Here is a 23249-nt window from a genome sequence, read left to right as displayed (position 1 = left end):
AGAAAAAAGCACACCCACCTTTTCATCTAGATTTCCATTACGATCAAACTGGTAGAGTGATGCCAGATGAGTAATGATCCACCAGCTAAAACTCAATGGGTCTTTACACTGAATTGTTTCAAAACCAGATATTCTTTCAGAACTACTTGGCCTTTCAAAGATACTCTTCAGAGTTTTGTTCACCAAGCTCCAGAAACACTGTAGAAAATACAAAAGTAAATTTGAGCATTGTTGACTAACAAAGCCTATGTCAACAATCTTCTCTACAATACTGTCTTACCGATTAATTTCCTTTTACAGAGAACAAGCAAGATGACAATCATTTAAAGAAAAAAATCGCAAAAAACAGTGTTCAGTATTACTGGAGAAAATCTGGAGCTACTTTAGAATGTCCTCTCTCAAATACCAGTAGAAAGCAATGTGAAAGGACAAGCTTTGGTCACAAGGAAGAAAATGGTGCAATACTTCACAGGCAAAATCACAAGTTGATGGAATGACAATGTGCAGATGGGATGCTGCACCAACACTTATGTGAAACAGATTGAGAGTTCTTTAACAAAGACTTTTTATAATAGATTTTTGGAAAACTTTCAGTGCCAGACTAACCTAACCAAGAGGAACATAGTAGTAGATGGTAGAGAATCAGTCCGGAAGACAGCAAACTCCCTGAGGTTCAAATTCCCTGTTTTGTTCCAAGTCTGTTCCAGCACTGACAAACTGATTATTTCTCCTTGGCTCAGATCCCTGTCTATACCGCAATATAACTTCTTCTTACAGCCTGTGCCTATCCTCCGTAATTACAGAGAAACTCTCTGGGACTTGCACCCACCTTAGCTGGGTCCTGATCCTAACTTACACTTCAAAGTGGTAGCGCTAGTGCAAACACTTCACACTAATGAAGTTTCACTTGTGTTGTCCACCTTTATACCTGTTGTCCTTAACAATTAAATAGCTATCAGTAAAAATACTCCACTGCTAAGTACTTCACTCTATACTAAGTGAACAGTACTCATTGTGCAGATGGCAGCTTCTGTTTTTATAAAGATTATTTCAGAAAGCTTTCAAAGGATTTTGACACTTTTTAATGCTCAGAGAAACATCAGCTCAATTCTAACCAGCAGTCAAGAAAGAAAAATCAAATCACTAGAAAACATTAGCAAAGGAAAAGAACAAAATAGAAAACATCATTATGCAACGTACAAAATCATATGGCCACCTAACCCATACTTGGAATTCTGCACGTAATACTGGTACTCAGTCATTCAAAATAGGATGTAGTAGTATGGAAAAAGGTTTAGAGAAGAGTTACAAAGATGACCACAGGTAGAGAATGGCATCTGTAAAAAGAATGACTGAATACAGTAAGACTCATCAACCTAGAAGATGCAGAAGGTAGGAGATATCAGGAAAAAAAACCTAGAGAGACATATAAAGTCATATTGGTATAAGGAAGGAGAACAGGTAGTGATTGGCTCTTCCCATAAAAGTATAATGGGGCACCAAAAGAGGTCAACAACTACAAGATTCAAAATCACAACCCAGGTTGTTCTTGTACAGGTAGTTAATGTATAGGTATCAAAGACAGAAACAGGGGCTAGATGGATCATTGGTCTGACTGTGCCCGTGCTTCTAACGCCTGGAGATGAATCACTGCATGACATCACACATCCTTGTTCTCTAGGGTCTACAGTACAAGTCTTATAAGGAGCAGCTGAGGGAACTGGGGTTGTTTAGTCTGGAGGAGGCTGAAGGGAGATCTTATTGCTCTCTACAACTACCTGAAAGGAGGTTGTAGTGAGGTGGGTGTCATATCTTGTTACTTGAGAGAAGAGACTAAGACAAGAGCAAACAGCCTCAGGTTGCACCAGGGGAGGCTTAGATTGGTTATTGGGAAAAATTTCTTCACCAAAATGGTTATCAAGCATTGGAACAGGCTGCCCAAGGAAGTGGTTGAGTTACCATCCCCGGAGGTATTTAAAAGATGTGTAGATGTGCCACTTCGGGACATGCTTTAGTAGTGGACTTGGCAGTGTTAGGTTAACGGCTGGACTTCATGATCTTAAAGGTCTTTTCCAACTGTAAGAGTCAGTCCAAAACCAGCATTGTCTCAACCTGATCATCAGGAGCACGGACTCTGAAAGTTAGGCTAATATCTTGACCTAAGTCTGCAGTGGCCTGCCTGAGAAGCAGTTGCTGATCCTGGGAATAGAATGCCAGGCTCGTAAGGTCATTATGCCCTGGACAGAGCAAGGACAAGAGCTGCATCTGGCAGGAAACAGCAAAAGGATAGAGATGCTGCTATCTGCTTCTCCCTTCTAGAAACCTTGTGGGGGGAGCTAACAGCCGAAGGAGGGAGCCTTGAGGAGGCAAGACAGCTCTGTTTTGGCGGAAGAGTGCTGTACCGGTGTCCAGTGCCAGGAATGAGCCTGACCAGCATCGATGGAGCCAAGAAGAGGTGGAGATGCAGAGGAGGAGCAATGGGGCTTTTTGGCATAAAAAGGGGCTCCTCAGCACCCAAACTTTGGAAGCTTCCCCCATCAGGATCACGACGATTGTTAGGACCGGCAGGACGCTGCCTGGACCTGGGACCATAGGGACGCCTTGGACCTGCAGTGGTAGCTATTGACCTCTTTCCTCTTTTCACTTTACTTTCTCCTTTCCTTTCACCTATCGCACACCGCTTTACAGGCAAACAATAAAATTTCACTGTTTGATTTTAGCAAACCCCTTTAGTGTGGTCACCTTAATTTTGCACTTTGAGATCGCAGCAAATGAACCATCATGAGCCCACTGAGTGGACCGTGACACCAACCTAAATGATTCTATGATTCTAAAAATTGCAAATAATTTCCCATTTAAAAAAAATAAAAAAAATTAAAAAAATTAAGATGGTTTCTCTTCTTTTGTCCTACCATACAACTTTCACAGTCTGTTCCTTTGCTTTACTTTCCTCAGGACAAGAAGCACTCCTTATCAGTGCCCTAGGTCATAACCAAACAGTACACTGCAAATCTAGAGTCAGGACTTGACAAACATTCAAGACAGCAGCCTAAAGCATCACAGTTAGCACGCAGTCCTCCTAAAGCAAATCTGAAGTTCGGATCTATCATCAGATACGTGAACTAGCGCATTCATGGTAATTTGGGAACATTTAGTGACTGTATTGCATATGTAACACACATGCATATGTAACAGTGTTCTTCCATTACCTCTGTGTGTGACCCTTTATTTCTGTGGTCCAGCAGCTGAATAAGTAGAACCCATAATTCTTTAATGCAGGTACACGGATAGTGGTGACTAATAAGAGCCTCAGAAGGTCTCACCTGAAGAATATGCAATACAATTATTGAAAAAGTGATTTTTTTGAAATTGCATTTTATGTACCAGTATTTCCTCTGGTTTTGTTTGTTTAGAGGCTTTTTTTTTTTTGCAGTTAAATAACACATCTACAATTACATATTGGAAAGCACATTATTTCATTAATATCCCAAATATATCTGTCATACAACAAAGACTGTTTCCTAATTTTACATAAGTTACAGGTTGTGCTATTTCTTAGTTTCTTCTGAGCCACTTTCAAACATTATTTAATCAAATGAAAATGAGATTCTAAGGCCTAAGTGAAAAGCAATTGCAATAAATACCGATTCACTGTCTGATAGTAGGCAAAAGAGAAAATGATTGATTAGATTTTCTGGTTGTTCTTGGGAAGATAAGAAAAATATTTCCAATTATTTAATGGCTGTTATTGTTGTTATTTTTAACTGAAAAATCCTTAATGACTAGGTATAATGCTAGTAGAATATGTTTTTGTCGGCATGAGGATGTTAATGTTCCCATAGCATTTCACAAAATTTGCTTTTCGGTAAATTTACTGCAAGGCATTCTTTTAATATGCAGAAAACAGCATATTTCAAGTCATGTACGTTATTTGATTACTATTCCATATTTAACAAAATTCACTCAGACTGATGCATTTCAAATGCAAAGTAGTCTTCTTGTGATTCATCTTTCAGTTTTACATTCTCTGAATCGTGAAACAAAATAAGCAAAACAGCAAGAGGAAGTGCTAAATACATAAAAATTCTCTGTACACTTTAATGTTTAAGACGTACCCGCGCTGTATTTGAAATAATCATGGTATAGCCAAAACATTACTTACTCTGTCTTAGGACCTATGAATCCACTGAACTGTATTCAGAGGTGGTAAAAATAGTGAGAAAAGCTTTGCCTAAATAGCATAACTCAGCACGTTTTACCTTCAGTAAGGACACAACAGCAGAAATGTAGAAAGAAAAGAGGCATGACAAAGCAGCTCATACTCAATTTATCCCTAAACAATGAGTACTCCAAGTCTGAATCATCAACCTACACCCCTCTAATGCAAACAGAGGGGAATTGGCACCTAATTCATCTAACTTACTGCAGAAGAAAGAAGTGCTGCTATCCTTCCCTGACAGAAGGGACTGAGGGTGACTAGTTTAGCCAACTAACTCCTAGACACTTAGATCTGATAAGATGAATCCTGAATCTTTATAACCTCGTGCTTTTCTTGATCCATTCATGCACAACTATTCTCAAATCACACTGGTACTTGAAATCATTTCTGAATTTGGAAACCTAATGGGATAAATCAAAAATTAAATCAAAATAAGCAACGCCAGTGACAGCAGTAGCTGTGTGAAAGAGACATTACAGAAGTGGGAGTGAATGACTAAAACGCACATTCTCACAATTAGAATATCACCAATAGTTTCAAATCTGTATAATTTTCTATAAGGATACAGACTTTTAATTTATCATTCACCTTTAGAACAATAAGTTCACAACTACTGTTTTCATATACTTCCAAATCAGGTTTAAATACTGAACACTTAATTATAACCATGAATTTACATATACTTATAAGTGTAACACAAAATTTGTTTTTCCCTCTCTATAAAGAACCCTGCTTACCCTAAGAAATTGCCAGGGTGGACCCTGACAAACAATTTAAGAACATCATGAGGTCAAGACTGAAATATTTAAAATAATTCTATTATTCACATTCCTCATATGCTGTTCGGAGTTTTTCATGTACCTATGCCTCCTCACACTTTTAATTAAAGATCTGTTATGGGAATCTCTCAACAACCTGAATTAATCTCAGAAAGGAGCAGTCTACTTATTACAGATGCACTATAACACTGGAGGATTTTACGGAAGCATTAGGTACACAAACTGTCTTAGATGTGAGAATTTCAGGCCTCTTACATGGAGTACCATTTGTTGTTGCAGCAACTAGGCTTCTGCATCTACTACTTGCATCTACAAATGTACTCTTCTACAAGACAGCAGGATCTCTTCTGCAGGAGATGTGCAGTATCCATCCAGGATAGTTTGGCTAGTAGTATCAAAGCAAGACACCATACAGATATTTGTTAGACTAAGAATAACTAAGACACTGTTTTCTTCAGAGATAGTCTGGATTTCCACTTGCAACATCCTGAGTTCAGTATCTCTGTAAGAACGGTTATAACCAAAAATTGTGGTACTGTTGGGACCACAAAGCTCTGGTGCCAGAGATATTCTGCTGAAAACAGAAAGAAGATATCCAAGGACATATATTTCTTTGTCAAATTTATCCCATAGCACAATGGGCTCAGTACAAGATCCAAGTCAAGTGTTTTGATACCAGAGTTTTTCCAAGAAACAGATCTGAAAATACACATCTGGAGGATTAGAGTTTATGTCTTTCCTTCCAAGGATACCCACAAATGTTAAGAGCTGCACTTCTGAATGTTCTCAGACAGAAGCTTAATGATGTGTTTTAGCAATGAGCTGACAGTGTCACCTATTATGGGTATCAGTTGTGTTTTCAACAATTTTGAGGGGCATTATTTCCATTACTGGATTACAGCAATGAATGCATACTAGAGGAGGCATCAGATGAAGAGAAGTTATCCAGCTCAAGTGCAAGCTCCACTTCAGAAATGAATCTCACATAGTGCGGCCCAAGCCTAGGGAAAGCTGGAAAAAGAGTCGTGGCAAAAAAATCTTCCCTCTTTATAATGTGGCTCCGTAGAAGCAGCATCTGTCATTTTAACATCTGACATTTTAAAGCCTATCAAGCACAATGGTCAACTGATACTCTGAATCTTCCTTTAAAATATTAGTCTCATCTATTTGCTTTTTGACAGGAGAGGAGGTTGCAGTATTGCCTGATAATTTAATAGATAAAATCGATTTTAAAAGGCAACAGAATTCTCTACAGAAAGATAGTTTAAAAAAAAAAAAAAGAGTTATCAAATGCTAGTAGAGCCACCCCCCACCCATAATACGAAAGAATGGGGACTCCATTTTTCATGTCTTTGTACTAGGAAAACATAGATTATACAGTGGTCATTGCTACTTATTCCCAGAATTCAGTCCTGTGCTCATGGATTACACACGCCCATCTAAAACAGGTTTCACAATGACACAGTTAAAGAAGATCATGCAGCTCTTTTACTAGCTGCTATATGGAGCTATTATGACTGTCCAGCTTTGGAGTGCTCAAAACAAGTCAGAAAAGCACTGCAGCTATAGAAGGAAAGAAAAAGAAGAGAGATGCGTTTTCCCTTGACAAACATAAAAGCGCTGTAACAGAAAGATGAGGTTGTGGAAACAGGAGCAGTGCAACAATAAACTGTAATATGACATTCTGTAAGTGTCCAGTTAGCTTACTGCCACGATTACAGTTATTCTTTTTTTTTGTTCCTGTGAAGAGAGTTTGAAAAGATTTTTTCTTCTTTTTTTTTTTTTTGCATCTATAGCTCTAAACCTTTTAGACTGTGCCACGTTTGGCATTAAACTTGGAACACTGAACTTAGGAAATGTGGCACTTGCTTCTGCTCTGTACACAGTGCATTTCAATATTACTCTCTCATTCATCTGCCAGATGGTCATGAATAAATATAACACAATTTGAGCTCCTAACAAATAACACTCTTTAAAACATTGAGATATAAATCCATACATAACATTTAAAACTTAGCAGTAAGAAGTCATCTACGCATTTGTGCGATATCTAATTCATATGGTTCCCAACACAAGCATCTAACTGCCCATATCCTATATAAAGAAAAAAAAGTTACCTTTATATACTTGTTGATGGACAAGCTTATTAAATCAGATATGAGATTTCCACAGTGTGTCTCAAATAAACTGATACTGGTTAAATTCTCTCCAGTTAGATTTATGAAATGGTTAGCATATACAACTTGTCCTAAAACACATTAAAAAAAAATTAGACCTCTTTAGTCCTGGGTTTGGCTGTAGGAATACAAGACAGGATTTTTTTTTTCTATAGATTTTAGAATTGGTTTGTTGAGTTGTATGCAATTTTAATTTATGAACTCATTTGGGAAAGTTCATCCATTCTAAGTTCAAGATAGTCCCTTCATTATTACACTGAAGTCTGGTACTATTCTGGTTGACAGTAAAATAGTTTGGCACTTTACAGCCTTTTATTGGCACAGTTTTTGCAGTAGAATAAAGATTTATTTATCTGCAAGTTCCTCTTTGTCACATGCCAGTGCGCATGTTCTGAAATCATGACATGTTTTGCAGATATGCAAGTTGATGACAAACAATTCTGGAGAGGTCTAACACTTTCCTTTGGATGTGTTGATGTAAAAAGCTGGCATGATCATATTCCAACTTGAGCATTTGAAGACATTAACACAGATAAAATGGTAAAGTTAAGAGGCTGTAAGATCTTATCCCACAAGCTTTTCAGCAGTACAACTCCCTTGACATCAATGGAAAAGAAGATATGCCTGTATTTTATTCTTGGAAATAGAGGATGAAGCCCTGAACCTGCTATCCTGCCACTGGTCTCAGCAGTGTTAAGTTTCTACTCAGCGTACTTTACAGAACAAGATGAGAACCGAAGAAATTCTACAAGGCACGTAAGAATACAAGACAACATAATATATGCAGAGATACTACTGCTTTGACTAGTAAATTTTGTTGTTAAAAAGCACAAGCTTTCTCTTATCAAAATGGATTACTGCAGGCAGGTCCTGCTTAACCAACCTGATCTCCTTCTATGACCAGGTGACCTGCCTGGTCAGTGAGGGGAAGGCTGTGGATGTCATCATTTATTTTGGTAGCATGGACATGAACAATAGATACAATTCTCACAAAGCAAATAAAGTTCTCTTCTGTATTTTAACAATTCTTCAGCAAACTGGACTACTTTGAAGTTGGGTTCTTCAATTGCATTCTATGACCTTTTTTATCTAGCTTCTGTGAACAACTTACTCTTATCAATCTACTTTTTGCCCTTTTAAAAGCCTTTAAAAAAGAAAAAAAGGTATTGCCTTGCCCTTTTCTTGCTGTACTTTTACAAGCTCCTCTGACTGATGCTGCTTCTTTTGCCCAGTTATTTTCTTAGTGTTGCATACGGTGAACTATACGAATTCTCGGTTCTGAGATTTCTTTGTTCTGGTCTGTTCTTGGACACTTTTCCTACACTGTTTTCATCAAATTGCTGTTCACTGTTATGCATGCTGGATCTCTGCAAACGCATTGTTATTTGTGATGTCAAAAAGTGTATTGTTATGTTGTAACGATCAGATGAGAACAAACTTCGTAATCTTGGTCAAGTTTTGATAAGACAAATTCCTATTTCACTTAATCTGAGCTACATGAAGATTCACACAGAACCTGCCTTCACCATATTTGAGTTTACCCCATTAAATACAGCTATGCTTTAAAACTACCAAAAGTAGTAGCGATTCTAGAAAAATTAAGATGAAAAATCTCGGTAAGTCATATGTACAACAATAAGTTCAAAAAAAAAAAAAACCCTGCATACTTACTCATCAATTTTTCACTTAATACATGAAGAACTTCCAATACTAGCCAATTAATATCCAAGTGGAGGTGTAGTAAATGCCATGATGGGGGAAAGACCTGTGATTAGAAATACACACATTCATTTATTTTTAACATTTCTTCAGTGAATTCTGGATACTGTACTAAGACACGTGAAGACAGGCATACGTTTTGGCTGCAGTGAACATTATGGATATCTATGATCAAATACACTGTAATATACAAATATGCCATTCCGTTAAAGAAAGAATAAAAAAACCCACCAAAAACCATGAAAACAAGCAAAAAACCTTCATGACAATTGACTCTGTCTGTAGAGGATGTTCATTAGGTCTTTAATCTGATCTAAACTACAATTTAAACACAATGTCTGGATTCAAGCTTGACAGATTATGACACCCTTAGTTATCCATTCCTTTCCAGAAAAGTATCAGGTAACACACAAACTGCTAAAGTAAGGTGTGCTCTTAAAGTAATTCCAAAATTTCAAGATTCTCTTCCACAAAGTTTACTCAAAATCACTGTTTCTTTTCAGCAGCAGCCCTACTGACATGCTTAATTAACAGAAAGATTCAAAATGCTGCTTCTCAGTGGATCATTCCTCTCCAGATACTAGTTTATACAACCTAAGACCAAAAAAGATTTGAAAGCATTAGTTATTATACGTATGCACAAATCTTATCGGTGTATACTTCACTAGTGATTAATGTCGCAATGCCTGCTTCCATACCTGTACATTTCTTCTTTGTTTTTATGCATGATTTTTTCCTATTTTGAGTCAGATTTCAGAACGTGTTTTTTAAAAAGTGCCACTCCTACTAGGAATGTCAGAAATTCTAACCATTAGTAAGAATAAACATCAAGGAATTTTTTTAAACGTTCCACACTAATTCAAGCCTATTTATCTACCTGTAATTGGTATTATCATTTGTACAGTGCAGGAAGAATTCTAAAAGCTGTAAAACACAAAAATAAATAAAAACAACAACAGAAAATCTAGAGCTCATTAGTTGTGTTTGCCAAGTATGAGATGGCACTCAGTTAATAAATGGGAAAAACCCCAAAAAATAAAGCGTAACTTCAATTTCAGGCTGAAGAAAGATGTATTCTTATTCAGCCAAAATTTATCAAGTTGAATAAGTACTGTTACACACAAAAAAAATTAAGTTATAGAAGACATCAACCTTTGCCAGATGTTGAACAGTAAATGTTGCCAGGACACTACTAGGGAGTTCACAAAGGTGACCAATGTGCATGGTCAAAGCATGAAGCTCTTCCACCAACAGTGATGGTAACTGTGCTTCTAGTTCTTCATATGGATGGAGGATTCCATCATTTTCTACTTTAGGGGGTTCCAGATACCTGAGCACACAGACACACAATCAGAAAATGGTTAAGAAGCAGCTACACAAAGCTCAGTATGCAAGTTGGTAAATTGTGTGCAAATCTCACCTGAAGATGAAAACTTTCACATAATGCAAAAACTCAGTACATTGACGCCTGATGCTCTCTGCTTCAGAGTGAAAGTTTGCAGCTTGACCTGAAGTAAAACAGACCAATAGCTCAAAGCAGATGTGCCCACACTGTGTGACTCATGTAACACATACGTTCTCTACAGTAATTAAACCAGACCACTGGAAAGCCACCCTCTTTTCTGACAACTTGGGAGGTGGCTGGTGGCAAACACCTGCTTCTAAATGTCATCTTGCCAGAGGGGTCTAATTTTTGTCTAACCTCGTGCATATCCAGATACAGAGGAAAAAGAAGGCACCCAGTCCTTCAGGAAAGATGGCAGAGGCAAGCAATCAGTGCTAGAAGAAATCATTCTACCCTACTGCCCTGCTCCCAAGACACCTTCAGAAAAAGACGTGGGGAATAATTTCACAGCATCCTTTTCTCTTGGGAGACTTAAGCAGGTGGACTTATTTGGAAACATGCTTTGTAACTTCTCTTCCTAGGAAGCATCACACAGTTGCACAGTGCCTTAAAATGTGTAATGCTAAGAGCTGTCCATTCACAACCTTGTAGCCTGCCCTTCCCTTGCAGTGCTGTATTCTTTCAGCCACTTATTGCGGCTATCTGTCTGCTCGCCTTTGCTCGCTGAAGCTGTTGCTCTCATGGTCTTACCCTCCCTATCTTGCACCTGCAAGCTCAACCACCATCATTATGGCAGGGATTCATTGGAAGCTATTGCCATTGATGTGAGAATCACTCCTTATTTATTCCCACACCTTGCCTTGTAGTTTTCAGCTTATACCAAGAAAGATGAAACTCAGTGCATAACAAAGCAGATGCAGTCATTTAAATACCCAATAACTACTGCCCAACAATATATATACACAAATGTTTAGCAACCAGTCAGCCTGCAACACTTGTACCTGATTAAGCACGTGCCAATAATTTTTAAAAGGGAACAGCAAACAAGGAGTTTGAGGAGGGCCCAATGAAAGTCTATCACACTAGAGGAGATGCGTCGCAAAAAACTCTTTGACACCCCCTGACTGTCTCTCCTCTGTTTTCCTCATCATCTCCAGGTAACCTTGAAGTTCACTTGTTACAGACCCCACAAATAAAGTTTTGTGCATATAAGCCTATCTCAACATCTTTTGAGCACAACACTCACTGAGTGAAGCAAAAAAACCGGTACAAGTACCGTAATATTCCGGTGTAAAGCCTACCCCCACCACATAAGCCGCCGTAGGATCCACCATGGTAATGAACTGTAGGTTTAGAGGCTCAAATCCCTCTGTTCTAAAGGAATTATTTGTAGATATTACTGCTGCTTTGTAGCAATAACAAATATTTTATCCTAAGTTTTCACAAGTTCTGTTTAAGCAAAACTGTATATTACAGTATTTCACTACAAAATCTTTTGCATACTGTCATAAATCATTGAGCAATGAAAGAAATGGAACAAAACAGGAACAGTAGGGTGTTAAGAACAGATCAGGTATTTAAAAAAAAAAAAAAAAAAAGACAAAACAACACAGAGCATAAGAAAAGATTTTATATGGCTCCACATTATACAGTTCTCAGTACCAAGCCTCCAAAGCTCATTAAGGCTGATAGGAAATTAAATTAAATGTATGATATTGATATCTGTATAAACATACATGCAGAACAAAGATTCACTGAGCTAAAACTCTAAATTGCGGTTTTAAACAGTAGCAACAGAGCATTTATCCAAGACCTCAGTAACACCTAACACCACACTGCCTGATCATTTTAAATATTTTAATCCTCACAACACCCCTCTACTACTAGCCTGCTTGTATAAAGGGGGAACTGAGTCACAGATGTATCAGTGACTTGCTCTAAGTCACAAAGCAAGCCTGGTGCAAAGGACAAAATTCAAGTTATTTATTCTACCAGCTTATTTCACAAGAGGAAGAACAGGATACAGAGAAGGTAACCAAGCAGATGCTTAAATTTAAGGGAAAAGGAGCTACAGAACAGTTTCTTGGTGTCCAGCTACTATATAAAACTTCAAATGTAATTTTAAATCAGACTATTTCCACTTATGTATCAAATGTCAGCAAAATTAGACTTTTAAGATACAATCAACAAAAGCATATGAAAGAAGGTTGATGATAAATTCATACCAATAACTTAAATGGCAGACCAAGACAATATCAAATCAAAATAATAATGTGTAAAAATATTCACTCATACTCTTAGAACACTAGCAATTTATCCGTAACGAGAAGATACTACAGTTTATTTCTGAGTAATTACTGAATTTCTCAACTGGCTAAGCAATTCAGCCTTCAAACTTACAATAAGCCCAAGGCTGCAATAATCCTTCAGAAACAAACTGCTTCTCATGCCTTAGTATTTAATTGAAACAAAGCATTTTGTAATGATCCCTTTTTATCGATCCTGCTGCAAAGATAAAATAAGTTTATAAATAACTCTAAACTAAGCAAATATAACTAAGATGTTCAAATGTACCCAAGAGAACACTGAAAAAAAGTCCCAACCCGCTACCTTTGTAACTAAAATAGTTATTGGGAGTTTTGATGCAACTTTCCATTTTTAATTGAGTCAGTAGTTTTGCCAAATTCTACCTTAGGGGTGACACCTTAGCTCAAGTCAAATTAATGCAAAATTCTATACTAAGGCCAGTAAGGTCAGGAGTGCTCTGTGCACCTACTATCCAGGCAGATCTAGTTCCAAACTGACTCACAACATTCCTACTATCTATTTTCACACTACCTTACATCACTTGGTTGCCTATATTTGTACCCTTACTGCAGGTTTACGCTGGTTACTTGCTGTTCTGTGGCACACTCCGTAAGCCCTCGGTCAAGAGTCAAAGCACATGTGTGATCTGTGATAATACACTTCTATAATGAAAATGACTATATAGTCAGACACCTATCCCGAAGTCAAATTAAATGTGTTAAACTTACCAAAATCAGATGAACTCATTTGTACTAGGTTTTCCAGTCTGTATATCTGTTGCCTAATTAAAGGAATACAAAGGTATTTACACAGGTAAAAGTTGTTTAACCACATTTTTGTAAGGTCTAAATAGAACAGAGAGAGGTAAGAGGTGTTTCTTGCTTTGTATTTCCAAAAAAGCTTACAGAAATGTAACTTAGGAAAGAGTATTAGTGGAAGGCAATATACACATCCAAGTGTGAAGGGATGACAATGGATAGAATTTTTGCCTGTCTTTAAAACATTAAACACAGTAACAACAAATGCAAAATTAGTTAAATATCGGGGGAGGAAAAACACAGCTACACAAAAACCCCAAAGGCCATTCCCTATAGGTGATCTTTCCAAAAGCATAACTCAACTTCATATTTGACCATAGAATAAACCTCATGGCATACACTCAGTATATACTAAATTAATCCGCTTGTGAATGCACACTAGTAAATTTTGTCAACTTTTCTGAAGCTTTTCCTGCTCCCTGCTTAGGGTGGTCTGCTGCTTGACTTGAGCACAAAAGACAAACAGCAACAAATCTAGTAGAGTAAAAGGAGAAAACGTCTCTATAAAAGTTAAAAGTAAGATCAGTTTCGGAGGGGAGAGAGAGCATTTTTAAAGAAGCTGCTAACTGCCACTGCAAATGAAAATTAGAAAAAGCTGTAATGTAGGTGAGTACTCAGCCATATTCTGCAACACTGTTATTTTCAAGTGGTCTTCAAGTATAGTCTCCACAGAGATAACGTGGTACTAAACTGAACACATGAAAAGCGCAATTGTGTAAGACAGACTTTTGAAAGAAAATGCTGCATAAATTGAGGAAGGAGCTATCTGCCTCATTTCTTATACAGTCAAAGCAGCAACTACTGAAGGACTCAAAAACATGATACTTGGATCCAACCCAGACCAAGTGTTCTTACGAAAAAAAAAAATTGAAAACTAGGAAGTGCCCACAAGGATCCAAAAACACAGGTTGTAACCTGCATATTAAAGGGCAGGCACACGTTAAAATTATCTCCCTTCGCTCCTCCTTCCTTGGATAACATCATGTCAGCTACCTAAGATTACTTTCAGCAATTTAGGTGGGTTGTTGGGTTTTTTGGTTTGTTTTGTTTTGAAATCAAAGCTGAATTTCTGCATTAATTTTTCAAGTATTTCAACAGTGTAGAAAGGAAGTAAGTCTAAAGCAGGAGGACTTTATGAAAGAGGGCTGTTGAGGTTGAAGGTCAGAGAGAGATAATCAGAAAGGAGCCACACAGGGGAAGGGAAAAAAAAAAAAAAAAAAAAAAAAAAGACTCTCCACTGAATTGACAAAGGCAGAATACAGTGGGCTAACAAAATAGAAGCACAAACTGGGCATTAGAAGCATACCAAAGATACCATCAGTTAAACAAGTAATTTTAATTTCAATTTGTATTTTTACCTCAAAGACTGATCCTCATGGTTGTTAATCAGTAAATCATTTGTTTTGCAAATAAATATTCTGACAGTTAAACTGGTACTTCTGTTTATTAACGAGTCAAAGATATATTGTTTTAATATACCCACTTAAATTGTTACATAGCTTTTACTTTGACTCACACATCTCCAATCACATAAAACACACACAGGTAAGAATTCTTTTTACTGTGCAATTAACGTTTTTAACTTGCAGTTCTGCTGTGTAGTATTATTATTTATTACAATATTAAAAATATTAAATAACAATCTTTAATATTTACAGATATATTTAAAAAGACTAGGTTTCTGTAAGCTTGTATTTAAACATAGATACTATCTGTACTTCATAAATTGAACTGTTTACAGCCACCCTATCATAGAATCGTACAATGGTTTGGGTTGGAAGGGAGCTTAAAGATCAGCTAGTGCCAAACCCCCTGTCACGGGCAGGGACACCTTCCTTGCTCAAAGCCCCATCCAGCCTGGCCTTCAACACTGCCAGGAAGGGGGCAGCCACAGCTTCTCTGGGCAACCCATTCCAGTGCCTCACCACCCTCACAGGACAGAATTTCTTCATAATATCTGACCTAAATCTCCCCTCTTTCAGTTTGAAACCATTACTCCTCATCCTATCACCACACTCCCTGATCAAGAGTCCCTCCCCACCTTTCCTGTAGGCCCCCTTGAAGCACTGGAAGGCCGCTATAAGGTCTCCATGAAGCCTTCTCTTCTCCAGGCTGAACAACCCCAACTCTCTCAGCCTGTCCTCACAGGGGAGGTGCTCCAGCCCTCATTTTTGTGGCCCTCTTCCGGACCTGCTCCAACAGGTCGATGTCTTTCTTGTGCTGGAGGCACAGCACATCAGGTGGGGTCTCACCAGAGCAGAGGGGCGGAATCACCTCCCTCGACCTGCTGGCCACGCTTCTTTTGACACAGCCCAGGATGCGACTGCTTTCTGGGCTGCAAGCGCCCATCCTCAAGAATCATTAGAACTTGTACTTAACACATATGATTTCTACAATGAAAAAAGGTTTCCTCCTTCCAGCTGTCAACTGGTCAATAAATGAAAGAGTTCCATTTTATGACTGCTCAAATGAACTGAAAGAGAGAATATCTTTGCAGAGGGACTTGTCACACCAAAAGATGGATTAGCAACCAAACTCTCACAGCCAAGAGTTAGCTGAAATCCATTATTCCTACCAGTTAAGTAGGTTTAAAACATGTATAGGTCGAAAACTTAGAAACGACAATAAAATATACTATGCCTTATATTCATCTCTATTATAATTACAGAGCAGTTTATATTACAGAAAAAAAACCTATTTAATTCAACAGATCAACTACCTCACTGCCCAGCGATTTCATGTTAATAAACAGGTCAGACTAAATGCTGAAGGTGAGACAGTGTTTCTTTTAACTCAGTTATCCTCCTATCGCCTTCATTATCAGATTTTTTAACAGAATTTTTTTTAAAATCACAGTGAAGTCAAAGCTTGCATCAAACAAGCAAAGCTAAATAACACTGGTTTTAATATACTTCCTGCCATCTAAGCCATTGTTTTTCAATAAGCCAGACCCTATTAATGATGCTTCACATCATGCTCTTGGTCATACCCTAAAGGGATGGAAGAACCCACTACAATTAAAGGAACGATGGAATATACGATATATATTTGTGGAATCATACAAAAGCTTCTCTCCCATCCGCTCTCTGTATGTGCTGTATATCCTAAGGATTATCAGTAGCAAAGAGGATTATCGGTGATCTGTGTATTTGCATTGACCAGATTAAACATCTACATTGAATTAGTCAAACACTGAGTAACTGTATCTGAAGAGATTGCTGAAGCTATCCTAATCCAAACAATTGAAGAAAGTGCTGCACCCAGCATTTACAGTATTTGATTTTTAACCTCCACTTTTCTTTATGCACAAAAAAAGGACTTAAAATCTTCAAAAGACAACTTTAATTATATGAGTAGCACAATCTCGTTCAAGGAAATCATATAGTTTATTCATAAGTTCTGAACCTAGAGCCTTCTAAATTAATCACAGCATTCTGTGGTAATAAGTGTACTTACTAATTTTTATCTGGTGATGGCTAAGATACATACTACACTGCTTAGAAACTTACTATTAGTCACATAAAACTAAACATCTGTGACACAAAATTTACTTCTTCCCATAATTCTGTCTGTGTCTTATCCATCACTTACTGGAACGTTAGACAGTCAGCATAATCTTTTTGGATGCATTGCATAGCCCACAGTCTTTTATGATTTTCCTATCAAAAACTTGAAGTTTGTTACATACTTAAGGTGGGTATAATTACAGAAGTGGATTAACTATAAATTACACTAACCATTATCTTACCTAAGTAACCCAAAGAGAAGTCCACAGGATTCAACTAAGGCCATTTCAGTAACCCACTGAAAACCAAACATTTCCACTACATCTTCTTCATAGTCATTTGGAGAAGGATCTAGTCTCAGCAAAACCCTGTAAAATAGAGCCAACAACATTCATATATTCCCCAGTAATAAACCTATAGAATACAATACCTACAGCTGGCTTATGTACCATTGATATTTTATTAATATATATACACGATAGATAGGAAGGAGTAGCAGTGCTCTCAAAACGCAGACTGTTACACCTTTTAGAGGAATATAATATATAGTACATAAAATATGACAACTCCTAGCTTTGAGAGCATAAAAACATGATATAGTCACAGGGCACAGTACATTTTAGAAAGAAATAAAAATAAACAAGCCACCACCTTGAAGCATCTTCATCCATACAAAGGGGCTGAGACATAACATACAGACTGTCCTGAACAGAAGAGGCTGCTACATTAGATAACATGCTCCACTGTAAGTGTATGTTTGGAATCTGTCTCAGTGTACACTACATGCCTGATAACCAACGCTAGAACACACATTCCCTCTTTTATATACATTTAATAACAGTTATACAGAACACATTGATAAAAGCACATTAATAAAAGCACACTTTTAGGCAGGTGAACTGATGAGGGTCACAATATGGCACTTCATTATGGTAACTTAGACTAACACAGGCCATGACTATCCTTTACTCTGGCTAAAGAAAAAAAAAAAAAAAGAATTACTCGAAGTGGACAAAATCAGATATCCATATAGGTTGTTAAAACATTATTATTTGTGCAAATATAATAATTATATTTTATCACTGTGCTTTCAAAAAATATCACTGCAAGCTGTATAACAACAACAACAGCAGCAACATCAAAGCAAATTAGTTCAGAATTTTCCCACTGCCTTTCAAAAAATACTTCAGTGTAGATGAAGCTGAATTCACTATTATGCAAGAAATATTTCTATCTTTAAAAAAAATAAAGATTACAAAAAAATTTTAAATATATACTGGGCAAGCAGTTGTTTTTCATCATATTAAACACCAAATTCATATTCTTCTTGAACGATGCACTATTACCAATTCAGTTCTCAGAGGCAAAAAAAGAATCTGCTGAATCTCCCGTAACACCTGTAGTTCACTTGCTAACTGCCTAAACATCTGTCTGTTTTGAAGCCTTTAGCAATTATACCCAGTTATTCCTGTTCTAGATAATGAAGACAGAGGAATGCCTCACATGCAGGCTTTTTCACGAATTTACAATCCAAGTAGATAAGGTGAATAAATGACAGGAGAACAGTATTACTCTGACTGTAATGATCTGGGAAACCCGTTTACATACAAGCTCCTGAGTGAGTTTTCACATGGAATTGTTTGTGTCATGAAATGCTTTTTTGTCAGTGTGGAATCCACTACTGATAAATTCATGTAGACACAGGCTCTCTCAATTGTCTACTTGACATCAATTCAAACGAACATGCTCTGACTCAACAAACAAACAAACAAACAAGATAAATAAGGTAGGGAATGGCGGAGGTGCAGCAGAACCTCCTTTAAGGCTTTATAGAAAAGGTTGTGGAAATGAAGGTTAAAAAACCCCAAAGTAACAACACAAAATATGATGCTTGGCAGGAGGACAGACAGGAAGATTATGCTTTTGTAGGAAAAACAAGACAACCCCTGCAGGATCAGCAAATGGCACAGAAAACTAAGCTGAATCACAGACAATAAAGGAATATTAACTAAACCAAAGGAATGTTTTACAGTCTTATGGAAAATATTTACTTGCTAAGCATGTGACTTCTGAACCACAAACCCAGAATGTATGCAAAGGTAGAGCTTTGAGAAAGATGGTCTTAAAGCTACAAAGGACAGTCCCAGCGATCTGGGGAAGCTGGGCAGAGCAGGTTTGTTTCTATCACACGGAAAAGAGAGGAAGGTCCAGCACTGAATAGAGCATATGACTGCAAAAACCAGTGCTGCAGCCTCCTTGGAAATTTAAGGGATCTTAGATGCTGTTGCCCAGCAAGCCAGTTTTGAAGTGTCCTAACAAGCCTGTAACAGGTCCTTTACGATATCTTAAAGTAAGTTCACAAAGCTAGGAACTGGACCTGGAACAGTGTTCAAAGCAGTGTATCAACACAACTGCCCTTCCCACTTTGGTATTCCACCAAGTTGATCATAAGAGCTGAAGAACAAACTGATTTGGAAACTCTGTCAGTGTGTAGAGGCACCAAACACCAGCGGAAAGAACATCTTAGAAGGGTATTATGTTATTTGTAACTCAAAAAAACCACCATACCTCTTAAAAGACCCACTTGCTAAATAAGACTCTGAAGAGAAGCTTCTCCCTCCATTTTGGTTGTCAAAAGCACAGGAAAAACAAGGCGGCTTTGAGTTCTCATTCTCCACTTCCATTGCCAACTCCAAGCTTTCAGTGAGAAATGGAGGTGTGGAGGAAGCCACAAAGTCATCATCCATTGTTTCCCCCTGATCCAGAAAATAAATAGGTAAATTAAAAAGCACTCATAGCGTTGCTTCAAATAAATTTCTCGTTGTTACAACTCCCCATAATCCTTCAGCTCAAGTGAGGACACAGATCCTAACATCAAACTAACAGACAGAGAGATACCACCAAGAAAGGCAGCCATGGACTCGTGCCTTGCCACACAGCTGTGCCGCTTTGTTCAACTTCACCTGCCTCCATCACAACCTGTTCAAGGAGTCATATCAGTAACTACAAAAATAAAAAAATAGGTACATTTTCTTCTGGTTTAGCTCTCTAAATTAGACTAGTCGTGAGGTTAAACTAGCACTAGGGTAAAATAAAAGGCAGGAACACATTACAAGGCACAGGTGAGCTACTTTCAGTAACACTTCATTTTGCGACCACAGTAGCTATGCTATGAAAATACATCACACATTACAGGCTCAAGTTTCTCCTGAGAAGCATTAAAAACACCCCATGTAATAATTACAGAACCCTGAAATGTTAACGTTTTAAAGCTCAGAAAATTACTATATGGCTGATTCTGACAGCTAAAGTCAGAAGTTTCTATTAAAAAAGTCTGACTTCCTAGGAATCTGAAAAAAAAAAAAAAAAGAGAAACAAAAGCAAAGGAAAAGAAAGATCACATCCTAGAGAAGTTCACTGCATACTTCACATTAGTAAATTAGTATCTTAGACACATACTGAAAGACTAGAATTAGGCAACAGGTGCCACAGAGTTCTACGCGAACACACAAACAACATAATCAAAACTTTAAGTTTTCAATTTCATTGCTGGCAGTTTTCGATATTGTTCTTGCAGTAACCACTTTACACCACGGCTAGAAGTTGGTAATACATAGGCTTGACCGAAAAATAAGCTCAAGCAAAAAAAAAAAAAAAAAAAAAAAAAAAGTTTCTGTCCTACTTTCCCCCATTCGCGGGCATTCCTGCGGTGCAGCCGGCCGTGCAGCGGAAGCAGTGCCACTCTTAAGGGCAGGAATGACTTCAGTGCTGCAGTGTACAGCGGGCGGGACCCTACGTACAGGTGTGTTAGCACAGCTGGCAAGGCAGAAATGAGCAACTTAAGGGAATGCCCTAAATCAGAAGAGTTTCTAAGGGAAATCTGTTCAATTTAGGGCACCAACGTCGCGCCACACGATAGAAAACATGGGGGGGGGGGGGGGGAGTACAAAAAGGGCAGCTCTTCGCCGTCGCAACTCGCGTCAGTTCTGCACTGCTCTACCGCGCCCATAACCCAGCGGAACCAACTACTGACTTCAAGCTCCGCAGCCTCCCGCGCCAGCCGTGCTGGAGAACTTCCCAGGCGGCTGCAATCCGCGGGCAGGAGCTACAAACCGGCGACAGAGCCGGCGGGAGCAGCGCCCCAGCCGCCCGCCGGGGACCTGCCACGAACACGCCCCCCGCCCGTAGCGCCTGCGGCCCAGCGCCGCTCCTCTCTCCCCACGGGCGCTTCCCCGCCGGGCCGGGCCGGCCCAGGCCGGGCCGGAGGGACGCGTCAGCCTCGCTAGAGCGCAGCGGGCGGGAAGGGCGGCGGGTACCTGCGCGCTGGCGGCGCCGCCGCTCTCCTTCCGCGCCCGGACACTTTTCCGTACGTCCCGCGCGCCGCCGTCACCCCAGCACTGCGCAAGCGCCGAGGCGCCGATTGGCCGCCGGCCGCTCCTCCTTCCCGCGCCGCCCGAGAGCGGGGCGTGCCCGCCCGCTCCCCGCTCCCTTCCGCGCCGCCGCCCGCCCGGGGCCGGGGCCGTGCCTGTGCCCGCCACCCCTCCTCCGCCCGCCTCAGGGCGAAGCGCCTCCCCGCGGTGGCCCGGCGGCCTCGCCGCTGCAGGGCGGCTGCCGGCCCCGGCCCCCGCTGCGGTCGCTGCCCGCCGCCTGTACGGCCCCTCCGGGCACTCCCCGGCCCGGCCCCCCTGCCCGCAGGCCCCGCCGCGCTCCAGCGAGCGCGGGCTCCTGCCTGCCCGCCTCTCTCCTGCCCAACACCGGCTCCTGCCCCTTGCTCCGCCACCCTCTTCCTTCTCTCACTGCGGCCACGCTTCCCAGCCCCTGTTAGTGCTCACTGTGCTGCTTCTTGGAATTTAGGTGGGGTTTCTTGGCTGCCGCCTGCTCGCAACCCCCCTCCCCCCGCGCCGGCAGCCCATAGCGCTCGCAGCTCCCCTCAGTGCCCCGAGCCCCTGCTCTCACTCCCTCCCTAGGCGTCCTTCGCCTGGCCAGCCACCACGGGTGGTTTCTGGTCACCCCTCACCTGAACGCCACCATCTTGATACTGCTAGTAAGTGCCCCAGATCAGAGTGCTGTTTCCTAATCTTGTACTTCAGCTGTCTGCTACCTTTGGTTTCCTTCTCAGCTGGCTTGTACCTGAACCATATTTTCCTACTCCTCGGCCTCCTCTGTTCGCTGATCCCCGTGCTTCTTCACAGCCATGGGCAAGAGGTCCTGGTCTTTTCTGATGCCTTTCAGAACCTGATCCAACTTTGCCATGTCTGTCAGGTACTGCTCCCATCTCCACTCACAACCTATTCTCATCAAGCATGGGAAGTGGTGTCTAGTACATTTGAAATTCAAGCTAGGTATCGCTCTTCTCGTTTACTGAAGCATATGACAGTCACCACAGAATAGGGGCCAGGGAAAAAGTCCTAAAACCTGTGCCTGGCATAAGTTAGCTTAAAATGCGTACTGTGCACCTATCGGCTTCTGGGTCTTTTTAAAAATTGTCATATTATTTTGGATTGCCCTGGTTTGATTTCATTTAAAAATGAATGCTCTTCCAGTTTTGCCTGGGTGTTGGGTGTAAATTAGCAGCAGCACATGAAACTTTTGTTTCTAACAAGAAAGTTGCTATAAAAAGTTTTGCTGTTGCTGCTACAGCTTGCTGTGAAAACGGTCCTGTGATTAAAAATGCTTTGTTTGCTCCTGTGTCTGTAAGAATCCCTCATTTCCTTCTTTAAATTCCTATCTAATTAAAAAAACAGTACATCATGGTTAAATAAAACTGTACCCAGGATAACCCTGATTTCCATATGCAGATTTATCTGCACTGACAGCCCCCTCTCCCTCTCTTAGTCTTTCTGTTTCCTCTCTCCCTCCCTCTCTCTCCCTCTCTCCCTTCCTCTCTCTTTCTCTTCCTCTCTGTCTTTTTGTCTCTCTTTATGTCTGTTGCATTATGCCTGAATAATTTTCAGCCTTTTTTTTTTTTCTCCTCTCTTGCACGCACATGCTAAAATAACTAGACAAAGATGCAAGGTGGTTGCTGCAGTCCCTGTCTCTAGGACAAAACCAAGAAAGCTCGTGATTGCAATGCCACCCTTCCTTTTTTTTTTTTCTCCTTTTTTTTTTTTTTTTTTATTTTCCCCACCCATGCTCGGTGATTAAACTTCCCCAGGATGGGGAAAAAAAAGGATCTGGAAATTAAATAGGGTTGAGGAAAAATCCCATTGCAGCAGCTGCAGCCAGTGGTGTCTGCTGCCAGATGTGCTAAGGTTCCTGGGATCCTTGACACTAAAAGGCAGTATTAAAATATTTGGAGACAAAAGCTGCATCCTCAAGTGATCATTTGCTTTATTTAACATGGCAGCAGGCGCCGTGTGGGGGAAAATCAACACGCTGG

General features: G+C 39.8%; 1 protein-coding gene across 1 annotated transcript in view; it reads right to left on the bottom strand.

Moving 5' to 3' along the window:
- The window catches only part of MMS22L (MMS22 like, DNA repair protein), a 95639-nt gene extending 76022 nt beyond the window's left edge, over positions 1-19617 (bottom strand). The window contains exons 1-9 of the mRNA XM_086461353.1: positions 19439-19617; positions 17113-17238; positions 13275-13327; positions 10315-10402; positions 10047-10224; positions 8847-8940; positions 7116-7246; positions 3210-3323; positions 19-198 (exon numbers count right to left, since the gene is read on the bottom strand). Of these exons, the coding sequence (XP_086317479.1) occupies positions 19-198; positions 3210-3323; positions 7116-7246; positions 8847-8940; positions 10047-10224; positions 10315-10402; positions 13275-13327; positions 17113-17238; positions 19439-19617 (1143 nt within the window). The remainder of the gene's footprint in view (positions 1-18; positions 199-3209; positions 3324-7115; positions 7247-8846; positions 8941-10046; positions 10225-10314; positions 10403-13274; positions 13328-17112; positions 17239-19438) is intronic.
- Between the last annotated feature and the right edge of the window lie 3632 nt (positions 19618-23249).

Source organism: Leptosomus discolor, chromosome 2, assembly GCF_034619465.1.
Source record: "Leptosomus discolor isolate bLepDis1 chromosome 2, bLepDis1.hap2, whole genome shotgun sequence".
NCBI classification, from domain to species: Eukaryota; Metazoa; Chordata; class Aves; order Leptosomiformes; family Leptosomidae; genus Leptosomus; species Leptosomus discolor.
This window is presented reverse-complemented; position numbering and strand designations above follow the sequence as displayed.